This window comes from Drosophila sulfurigaster, chromosome 2R (genome assembly GCF_023558435.1).
Source record: "Drosophila sulfurigaster albostrigata strain 15112-1811.04 chromosome 2R, ASM2355843v2, whole genome shotgun sequence".
In the NCBI taxonomy this organism is placed as follows: Eukaryota; Metazoa; Arthropoda; class Insecta; order Diptera; family Drosophilidae; genus Drosophila; species Drosophila sulfurigaster.
Genome location: NC_084882.1, coordinates 3781858 through 3793988, shown reverse-complemented (window position 1 = coordinate 3793988; position 12131 = coordinate 3781858). Strand labels below are relative to the sequence as shown.

At 36.1% G+C, this 12131-nt stretch overlaps 1 protein-coding gene across 1 annotated transcript in view; it reads right to left on the bottom strand.

Annotated features, from left to right (window-relative positions):
• Positions 1-12131, bottom strand: part of LOC133835782 (aminopeptidase N) — a 77497-nt gene that overhangs the window by 52546 nt on the left and 12820 nt on the right. The window contains exon 2 of the mRNA XM_062265847.1: positions 9937-10012. Within this exon, the coding sequence (XP_062121831.1) occupies positions 9937-10008 (72 nt within the window). The 5' untranslated portion in view covers positions 10009-10012. The remainder of the gene's footprint in view (positions 1-9936; positions 10013-12131) is intronic.

Sequence of the window (12131 nt, the reverse complement as noted above, 5' to 3'; positions counted from 1 at the left end):
GCTGTGAGCATCCTTCCGACGGCCAACATCCTGATCGACACCGGATGTAAGACGTTCGAGATGCGAGCACTGATTGACCCGTGCACGACGACCAGCCGTATCAGCGCATCATTGGCAACGGCCTATCGGCTATCCGTCACCCGCGTTGGTACGGATGGCGACTGCACAGCGATCATCCGCTCGCGGACATCCGAGTTCCGTCAAAAAGTACTGCCGCAGGTGAATTCCCAACTCTGCCGCCGCACCCCCCTCCGACCTGTTGATGGCGAGAACTTGGAGCAGTTTCGCAGCATTACGCTCGCCGACGAACGCTGGTTCCAACCATCGATGGTGTCCCTGGTGCTCGGCACTGATGTGTATCCCCACATCATTTAACCTGGCATCCTACCGAGCACCAACGGTTTGCCAATGGCCCAGAACTCCACGTTAGGTTGGATCAAAAACACTCAAAACAGCTGACAGTGTGACCTTGTCACACGCGCAGTCACACTGATCTAATTTCTCTTCATGCTGGTCCCCTGCCCACTTTTAGTGCTTTTCTGCATTCCATCTCATATGTTCGAATTTTTCTTGTGCACATGACTAGTGTTTTTACAAGTGCTAATAAAAAATTATTGTAAAAGTTTTTACAAAACATAGAATTCAAAAATGAAAGTGTTATTACTATCCTGAAGACGCCCCCCTACACAAAGTAAGATTGCAAAAGCTATACTTAACATTTTAAAACAAAGTAAAAAAATATTAGTGGAAGTATGCAAATTTATTTAATGTGATTTGTCTTTTTGTATATGTAGGTGCTTTTGTAGAGTTGTATATTTAACAATTTTAACCTAGCATTTTTCGAGTTTCGTAGAACAAAAGTCGGTTGGATTGTGCCGGATATAAAAACTATTAGCGCAGTTTTGTTCTTGCATTTATTTACAATACGATGACATAAACCTTTCCAAGGTATACGGCGCAGAAAGAAAGTTTTTTTGCATTACGTTTTCAAGCGAAATTTCAGCCATCAGACTATGTATATTAAAGAATCCCCCAATAGTGGAGGACGGCCACGATTAAGCTATGATGAAGGGCGTTCTCGATTAAAGCATAGATTAGCTTGCGAAGTTTCAGCAGAAATAGATAATGATGTCAATCTTCTTGCTCATGCAACTAGTCTAGCATCGCTTATAAAGCACCCCCCAATTTGTGCGTCTAACAACCCGAACAGTTTGCAAATATACAAATATATTATTAGAAAAAAACCGCGAGTGTTTTTATTTCGGAAAGAAACAAGTAAGAAAGCTACAGTCGAGTGTACTCGACTGTGAGATACCCGCTACCCATTTTGAATAAAAGCAATATATTTTGCGGTATATTTCTCAAAATATACCAAATATACTACAAAAATACTAAAAAATATACCAAATGGTATATATGATATATCGAAATAGTACCGCATTCAAAATATACCAAAGACGGCACAATATACCAGATTGTCAGACAAAGTAACTAAGACCCCCAGTAAGTAGGCGTTTTTGCCCATACAAAAGTATTTTCTTTAATAACTTCGAAAATTTTTATCTGATCGCAACCAAATTTTCAGGAATCATAACTACTATAGTAATTATTATTTATACCTAAATTCGTAACTCTAGCTTTAAAATTACGTTTGTTATTCGATTTTTTTGATTTGCGGGGGCGGAAGGGGGCGTGGCAAACATTTGAAATAAACTTGATCTGCGTGCAAACATAACAAATGTTGTCGAAAAAAAATAATAGCTCTATCTCTTATAGTCTCTGAGATCTAGGTGTTCATACGGACGGACGGACAGACACACAGACGGACAGACGGACAGACGGACAGACAGACAGACGGACATAGCTAGATCGTCTCGGCTGTTGACGCTGATCGAGAATATATATACTTTATAGGGTCGGAGACGCCTCCTTCTACCTGTTACATACATTTCCTGCCGGCACAAAGTTATAATACCCTTCTACCCTATGGGTAGCGGGTATAAAAACCTTGGAACTTTTCAGCGCCCCCACGGAAACAATCCCAAAGGTCTATATATTACAGAATCTGTCGCGTCTGTCTCATTACAGAACTTGTTAAACCACACAGCCGAGCGTATTACGCTGTTACAAAAAGACGTGTTCAATGTTTATAAAGATATTTCCGGTTTGACATTAATTGCCAGTTATGGATTTGACGGTTCAACTGGGCAAAGCCCTTACAAGCAAAATTTCGCACTGGACGCTAAAGACACATTCGATCAGTCTCTGTTTGTGACAACACTAATTCCGCTTAAGTAAGTGGATTCGATTGGTCGAGGTATTTGGATGAATCGGTCCGAGGTTTGTTTAATTTTGCAGGCCTCTAAAAATTGAGTTCATAAAAGAAACACAAAGTGATATCAGAGCAGAGAAAAAACGACTGGACTCGGAAATTGAAAATTTAGTGTGGTTTGGTTTTACATATGAGAACAAAAGCATTTTGCCTATTAATTTTGAACTGAAAATGACATTAATAGATGAGAAAGTTCTTAATATTTTGACAGAAACCAATTCGACCCAGTCGACTGCAGTCTTGCCCAATCTGTGGAGCAAAGCCCTGGAACTCATAACTATCGCTGATGTTCATTCGGACAAATTTACGCCGAAGAACTTCCATGTGCTCGAGTATGGAGTAAGTCCTCTACATGCGTGGATTCGTTTTTTCGGATTTGTTTTAAAAGTGTCATACAGAATTGGTATTGACAAGTGGCAGGCCTTCAAGACAACGAAAAAGCTGCCCCGAAAACAGAAATTCAGCACAAATTATGGGAGAATTATGGCGGCAGTACCAACGACGGGAACACAGCGAGGAGAGCATTTTTCCATACCGACAAATTTGCAAATGCTCTTGGGTTCGACCAGGAGATTTTTAAGAATTTCTATTTTATTTTAATAGCAATTTCAAGCAAAAACTGGATTTTTATGTATAGGCAAATATCCCTGGTACCCAATGTCAGCTACTGTAAATAAAGTACTAGCTCATGGGGCCCATATCGTTGCCGCATCAAAAATAGTCGCTTAAACACCATGACTGATGTTTTATGTAGAGCACTTGATTCATTAGATCCGATGGTTTCCAGCATCCACATCAAGAAAAGAGCACATCAAAACAAAAAACGCAGCAGTTACCCATTAGAAGTTATTGATCTTTTAACACCACCAAATGTCGATTTCACGAGCCTTTAATAATATAGCTATTACATAAGAAATGATATCGAAAAAATAGTCTCTATTACAGTCTCTGAGATCCAGTGTTTCATACGGATAGACAGATGGATAAACGGACATGGCTATATCGTAGCGGCTGTTGACACCGATCACGAACTTTAATTGCGATCAGATATTTATTTTATTTATTTATAAAAGTAGACAAAAATTTATAAAAAATCTTAGCCTACTAGGAGAAGAGCCATGACAATTTAGTTCTTCGGCTACTAATAACATTCTTAATTTTACAAATTGATTATAAAGATATAGTTAACACTTAAAATTCTAGGTATGAATTAACAATGATGAATAAGATGAAAAGAAAAAAAGTAATTATAATAGTTTTGAAAAGATACATGAGGGTGAATAATTTTATTTTAATTTTGTTTATATAAATTTAGAATAGATTAGAATAGCAACAAATATATGTATTTACATGTGAGTATATGTAACTTAAATAGCCATTAAGGTTAACTTTATATAGAATGAAAGATGTTACTATGTTTGAGAAATTTGATTAAGAATATTATATTGTCAGCAACTGGATTGGTTAAAGCGTACAAAGGTGAGTTGTTGGGAAAAAAACGGGATTTGATTTGTTGAGTAAAGGAGCAGGAGTTCAAGAGGTGGTTCAGATTAAAAAATATAGAAGGCAAAATATAGAGGGCAATTGCCGGGTGTGTCATTGGTAAAATAGTGAGAATGGGTAATTTTAGTGTGGCCTAGACGAATGCGAATTAGTTTCCTTTCTTCTAGCCGTGAAATAGATATATGATTATTGTTGAGAAAATTGAAGATGTTTAATTTTTGGGGGTTGGTGCTTTGATACCAATTCGAAGTTTCAGCAAAAGAATTGCCATTGGATAAAATTAAACTATTTTGAATGTGTTTTTTTAATGTCATTGCTGTTGTTGTTGATAGTATAAACAAGAGGAAACTGAAAATATTTTTTAGCTGTTTGATCTGCCAACTCATTGCCTGTTATGTTAATGTGACTGGGAATCCATAGTAAAGTGAATTTAGGGTAGAGTCGTATTAGAAGGTTACGAATTAAATCTGGGTAAAAGGAGGAGTTTGATGTTTTTTATTGATTTGAGAGAGGAAAGAGAGTCTGAGCAGATAATGTATCTGCCCCTCTTGTTTTGTAATAGGCGAATAGCTAAGTAAATGGCAATAATTTCAGAGGAAAACACTGTTGTGTACGGAGGAAGAATACCGTAAGAGAGGATGGTGTGAGTTGTGGTTATTCCATAATCAGTAGAGCCATTAATTTGAGACCCATCTGTGTATATAAAAGTTGTGTTTTGATTTTGTTCCGACTGAATTCTAGCAAACTCTTTCCTGAAAATTTCAGGAGGGTTAGAATTTTTATTTAAATAGCTTAGAGATAAATTAATAGATTTTGGGTGTAGATTCCAAGGCGGCGATTTATGTTTAAGTTTAGAAATGGGCTTAAGATGAATCCCTAATGAATTGTGAGTAGAGACGATTCTATCTATAGTCGAAAATTTTTTGCCTTCTTGGGCGGAAGTTAATTTTTCATTATAATGTATAACGGGGAATCAGAACTGTTGATTATGGTAGTAAATAAATTAGCTGATAGTTTATCTTTTCTGTTGTTAAGTGCCAGAATATTAGCTTCAAAAAACAAATTTTTGATAGGAGTGGAGCGGAAAGCCCCTAATGCGAATCTAATTGCTGAATGTATAATTGTATTTATTTTTTTAATAGTGGTTTTAGGAGCATTGCCATAAAGGGGAAGTGCAAAGTCGATTTTAGATAAAAGAAGGGCTTTAACTACAGAGATAAGTGTAAGGGTGCTATAATTAAATTTAAGTCTCGAAAGGCATTTAATAATATTGAGGCGTTGATAAAGGGGATCTGTAAGATAATCAATGTGTGAGTTCCAGTTATGTTTGGCGTTAAAAAAAAACGCCTAACATTTTCAGCGATCGGACATTTTGAAGATGGTGCAATGACAGTTATGTTTATTGCAAATGTGCATGTGTTTGCATTTGTCAAGTGAAATACTGGCTCCTGAGTAGGAACACCAGTTTGAAATATTAAGAGCTAAAGAATCAAGGTTAATGGTTATGTTTTTCCCTTATCTAATTTGACAAGGAGATTGAAATCATCAGCATAAGCGCTGATTTGAATTTATGTCAATTATTTCAACAAGTTGTTGGTATGCTATAACAAATAAAATGACCGATAGTGGCGAGCCTTGAGGGATGCCATTGTTAAGTGAATGAGTTTTTGAGAGGTAATTACCAACTCTAACTTTGATTTGTCTGTGTGTCATAAAGTTTCTTACGTAATTAATTATTTTGGGGGCTGCTTTACAATTAATAAGTTGGTCTATAACTACATGAACGCCAATTTTTTTTGAATGCCTTACAAAAATCAAGCGAAATTAAAGATAAATGATTTTTTGAGCTAAGGGTACGGTTGATAAGATTGTCTGCAAAAAACAGACAATCCATGACCGATTTGCCCTTCCTAAAACTAATCTGACTTTTGTGTAGCAGTTTGTAGTTAGTTACAAACCACCAAAGTCTCTTTGCTACTATTTTGTCTAGTATTTTAGCTATACAAGAGTTCAGTGATATAGGACGATAGGACGATGGGTTTGTCTTGTTTTTGTCAGGTTTCAGGATAGGTACTATAATACTCAATTTATATTGTTGAGGAATACATTTATGAAGAATGCAGTTAAAGAGATCAATTAGTCTCTTATGGACATTGATAGGTAGCTCTTTTATCATTTGATAGTTAATCCTATCAAAACCCGGAGTTTTGCTTTTTAGATAATTTAAGGAAGCCGAGAATTCTGTATAATTAATGTCAATTTCTATTGGATATGCACGTTTACTATGTGGGTAAATTAGTGAATCGGAAAGAGTTCTAATTGTATTGACAGTAAAGAGACTAGAAAATGAGGAGTCTTGAGACTGAACGGACCAGTTATGGCATAAGAAATCAGCAATATCCTGTTGACTTGTGATTTTTTTATTACAGGAATAATACAGTGGATACCCTTAGTAGGATGCATACCGTAAAAGCGTCTAATATTGTTCCAGATTTTACGACCGGAGTATTGGGGTTAATCTCTTCAGTAAATTTAGAAATGGATTGTCTTTTGGCTGTTTTAGAGCCCTTCGGAATACGGCATTTTTATACCCGCTACCCATAGGGTAGAAGGGTATTATAACTTTGTGCCGGCAGGAAATGTATGTAACAGGTAGAACGAGGCATCTCCGACCCTATAAAGTATATATATTCTTGATCAGCGTCAACAGCCGAGACGATATAGTCATGTCCGTCTGTGTGTCTGTCCGTCTGTCCGTATGAACACCTAGATCTCAGAGACTATAAGAGATAGAGCTATAATTTTTTTTCGACAGCATTTGTTATGCTTGCACGCAGATCAAGTTTGTTTCAAATTTTTGCCACGCCGACTTCCGCCCCGCAAATCAAAACAAGTAAGAAAGCTACAGTCGAGTGTACTCGACTGTGAGATACCCGCTGCCCATTTTTAATAAAAGAAATATATTTTGCGGTATTTTTCTCAAAATATTATACTGCAAAAATACTAAAAATATACCAAATGGTATATTTGGTATATCGATATAGTACCGCATTCAAAATATACCATAGACGGCACAATATACCAGATTGTCAGCCAAAGTAACTAAGACCCTTATAAGTAGGCGTTTTGCCCATACAAAAGTATTTCTTTAATAACTTCCACAATTTTATTTGATCGCAACTAAATTTTCAGGAATCATAACTACTATAGTAATTATTGTATATACCAAAATTCGCAACTCTAGCTTTACAATTACGCTTGTTATTCGATTTTTTTCATTTGCGGGGGCGGAAGTGGGCGTGGCAAAAATTTGAAACAAACTTGATCTGCGTGCAAACATAACAAATGCTGTCGAAAAAAAATTATAGCTCTATCTCTTATAGTCTCTGAGATCTAGGTGTTCATACGGACGGACGGACAGACACACAGACGGACAGACGGACAGACGGACAGACAGACAGACGGACATGGCTAGATCGTCTCGGCTGTTGACGCTGATCAAGAATATATATACTTTATAGGGTCGGAGATGCCTCGTTCTACCTGTTACATACATTTCCTGCCGGCACAAAGTTATAATACCCTTCTACCCTATGGGTAGCGGGTATAAAATCGAATAACAAGCGTAAATTTAAAGCTAGAGTTGCGAATTGGTATATACAATAATTACTATAGTAGTTATGATTCCTGAAAATTTGGTTGCGATCAGATAAAAATTGTGGAAGTTATTAAAGAAATACTTTTGTATGGGCAAAAACGCCTACTTACTAGGGCTCTTAGTTGCTTTGGCCAACAATCTGGTACATTGTGCCGTCTATGGTATATTTTGAATGGTGCGCTGTACCGATATACCGAACATACCATTTGGTATATTTTTAGTATTTTTTTTAGTATTTTCGGTATATTTTGAAAATAATACCAATATTTTGCCCTTATTAAAAATGGGTAGCGGGTATCTCACAGTCGAGCACACTCGACTGTAACTTTCTTACTTGTTTCTTCTAAAATCGATGATGTTTTCCGCAGAAATAAGTGTACGCCATGCAGAGTTTTTTAAGCTACGTAGAGCTTCTAGATCTTTATTCCACCACGGAACTGATTTTGAAATTAATTGAACAACTTTGGGTATACTTTGATGGGCACTAGATAAAATAATTTTATTCAAGTTGGCTGATTCTTTGTTAATGTAGGAACTGATAGGGATAGATTGGTTGTTAGAATTGGACAAGGATTGGAAAAGTTTCCAATCAGCTTTACTAAGTTTAAAAGACGGTCTAACAATTTTAGCATGGGACTGAGTGTCCTGGAAAAGGCGAGAAATAATGGGTAAGTGATCACTACCAAAGAAGTAATCTTCGGTTCTCCACTCCGAGTCAATTGCTAGATCCGGAGTACAGAAGCTGAGATCTGTGAGTGAGTGTGTTATGTGTACTGAGGTGGGTAGGACTTTTATCATTAAGAAGGATTACATTAGATTATGTTAAAAACTTATCAAGAATCAGGCCCTTCTTATTGTTGACTAGGGAACCCCAGCGTTTGTGCCAGCTATTAAAATCTCCAGTTATAAACGAAAGTTTGTTATTAGGAGGGGAAAGATCAGAACTTAAGTTGGCAAGCCTAAAGACAGCTTTAGGTTGGAGGTAGGTAGAAATAATATTAAATTGAATATTTTGAACAGATTTCGACGCAGATGGCATCGAATTATGTAGAGAGGCAAATTTCTTTGTATTGAATGGAGTTATGAATAAGTATGGCGACACCACCATAAGATGGCAGAGAGTTGCGCGAGATCATTGTGTAGTTTATGGGTATTGGATGAATGGAATGAGATGCTAAGTGGGTCTCTTGAAGGCAAATAATTTGAGGCTTGTATTTGGCTATTAGAATTTGCAGCTCACTGTAGTTGTTAGTGAAGGCATTAATATTCCATTGGATAATTGTCAATTGATAAATGATGTATTGATAAGGAGGAAATAGTCGATATATATAATATAAATAACAATAAATTAGTTAGTATGTGACCGTAAATGCATATGAATACGCATATACAGTCACAAACTACAGTGAGAAAAGAATATATAAAACTGCAGATTCCCCCCTCCCCAGCCTGCCAAGCCCACATTCTATTTAAACAACAGAGTATGGGCCCGTCGAGCCGACGAGGAGAGAATCCAGCAGTTAAGTGAATAGGTTATTTAAGTTATATTACCATCATCAGGAGACAATCTATATCGGATATGTCTGTGCTGTTGGAAAGAATAGAATCTGGAGATCGTTTCATATTTTGTTTTAAAGATTTAGATTGAACGTTAGCTTTAGCTTTGAGTTGTCTTTTCATTCTGTTAGAGGTGGCTCTAGGGAGAATTTTTACTAAAGAGTTTGGGGTTAAAGGCTTAGAGGTACACGGGAGTTCAGTGTTAGATGTTGCCTTAGGGTCAATTGATATGTCATTGTAGTCAATTATATTTTTAGAAAAAGGTGGAATAGGGGTACTGCTCTGAACTAAATTGGAAAAGGTTAGTTGAGAAGTGTTTATACTATCATTAATTTTATCTAGGTTGCTTTTAGCTTGTGTTTCATTCTTAGTTTTGATTAATAAATTTCCGTCCCGGGGCTTCTTTGCAAAAAAAACTTCACCGCCGCAGGTGTGGTCAATAATTTTCTTAATAACAAACGGTGAAACATTTGACATTGATTTGTCATCTAGTCATTTAACAACAACAAATCTGTGCTCAGATTTGTTTTTGTCTGGAGGGTCATCTCTCCGCATCGTAGCGAGTAACAAACGTTTATCGGGTAACGGCACTTTTTGTTTCTTCTTTGAGACTTATTTGTTTACAAAAACTGAGATCAACGAGATAAGCGCGCGAAAAATGACTATGCGTGGACACGTCTTGTCGATACGAGAGTCTATTTGGAACTGCGATCAGATAAAAATTGTGAAAGTTATGATGTTTCTTTGATCAACCTAATAGATGTTTTTATTTTTTAGTGCGAGCAAATCATAAAAGGTTGATTGACATGAGTTTAATTAACACAACAGTAACAAATACAGCCTATGTTAGTTACTAAAAATGATTTTTATAATATGCATTACTTACATTATTTGTTTGAAAATTTAAAATAAAGAATAGTAGATGAAAAATACAGTGTGCATGCCACTTGATCCCCATTATCCTAGAATGGTAAAAGAAAAATAATAATTGTTAGCTATATTTTTAAAATAATAAATTTTTTGTATTCCTGTTATCTTATATATTTATTTCTATACGCAGTTCCCATTGTAATGTGAAAATTTTCCAATAGGAAAATTGCATAACATTCAGAAAGATTTTTCGACCCTATAAAGTAAATATATAATATATATATATATTCTGAATCTGCATAAATAGATAAATTGAATTAGCACCGTCTATCTGACGGCATAAAAAATTAGAAAAGAAAGAGACATAGGCACTGTGGCATCTTCTTTTATTTCTCTCTTTGTATTAAACTGGTTTCTAGCTTATATTTTCAACATCGCAATTTATAGTTGTTAAAATCTTTATTGTAAAGAAACTTTTTGCCTTCAGGAAATGTCTGTAACAGGCAGAAGGAGGCATCTCCGACCCTATAAAGTATATATATTCTTAATCAAAGTCGAGATGATATAGCCATGGATGTCCGTCTATCTGTTTGTCTGGCCGTATGAAACACTGGATCTCAGAGACTATAAGAGACTTAGTAGCTGTGGCTGACAATTTAATATATTTTGTCCTCTATAGTACATTTTGAAAGTGGTACTAAATCAATATACCAAACTTAGCCTTTAAATATGTTTTTTATAGCCAAAAACCGGCTGCTGCAGTCGTGTCTTAATTGCTATGGTTAAAAACCTGGTACTTTATGAAAACACTTTTAATTTAATATAAATAAAATTTAATATAAATTTTTTAAATTTAATATATTAAAAAAAATTACTCCCAGGTTTTGCTTTTAATAAAATGGGTAACGGGTCAAGGTGTGTTGAGCACTATCCACTGTAGCTTTCTTACTTGTTTTTTTTTACACTACATAAATTAATGTCAATGTCAATGTTGGCATTTTAAATTATTGTATTAATAACACATTTTGCAAACTTTTGGCAATACTCTAAGAATTCTGATACTTTTCGCTCTCGCTACGATGCGCATAACTCTTGCTGTTAAGCTGCCACACACGATCACCATTCTTGCTACTCTTCGGGACTCTTTAATTATGTTTTCATTGTTAAATGCTTACGTAGCAACAGACAGCAGCAGCCGGTGTTGGGCGTTTGCTGCCATCGCTGTACTTGTACTGTACTACATTGTAAATCTTGCCCTAGTTGTTGAAATGGTTTAGCATATCATTTAGCTGTTTATTTTCATACAAAAAACTAACAGACAAGCTCACAGAACATTTCAAAACGAAAATATTAAGGCTCGTTACGTGCTCTTAAGAGAAAAATTAAGTATTCAAAAACACTTAGAGTGAATAGCCGATTTGCGCAGGATCACCCAAGAATATCAAAACATCAAAGGTTGCAACTAACTCTTAAAAAAGTGTCCATACTTGCAGAAATCTTATGCCCATACAATTGGGAATTGGGAATCCAGTACTTAAAATAGGTGGAGTAATTCGGATTTGTGGCCACTTTAAGCAATTAGTAAACGCACAAATCGATGCTGTACGGTTTCTGTTGCAAAATATATATCATCCGCCGTCACGGTCAGCTAATTAGAAAAATAGATCTCCAGGATGCGTTTCGACAAATCGAATTGAGCGAGCCATCCAAATAAATCCAGATCGAGAATATTCTGCAGTGCCTTTTCCAATATCAATATCATTTTCCTCGCAATGGTGATCTTTCTAATTTACTTCGAGAACCTTCTAGAATAAATGGTATTGGAAGCGTTTATTAGTAAAGTAAATTACTATTAAAACTTTATCCCAAATTAGTCGCAGATGTCTACTTTCTTGATCCAACTTCGCAGAAAATATGTGCCATATATGTACTTTGGATCTCAAAGGCATCAAGCATTTATAGATTTCAAAACTCACATCATTAATGCAACGCAGCTAGCTCATTTCGATCAAAAATTACCGCTACTTGCTATTGATGCCTCGAAGTAGTGCTTCACGTGCCACAGCAGCCCATGGCAACACCGATGCTCTTTCATGCCTTTCGGTAGGTACATATATATATGTCGGCGCATTGAAACTGCGTGGTTGCGAATGTATGTGTGCGTGTGTGCGAATACACATTTTCGGGTATTTCACCAGAGTGATAATATTG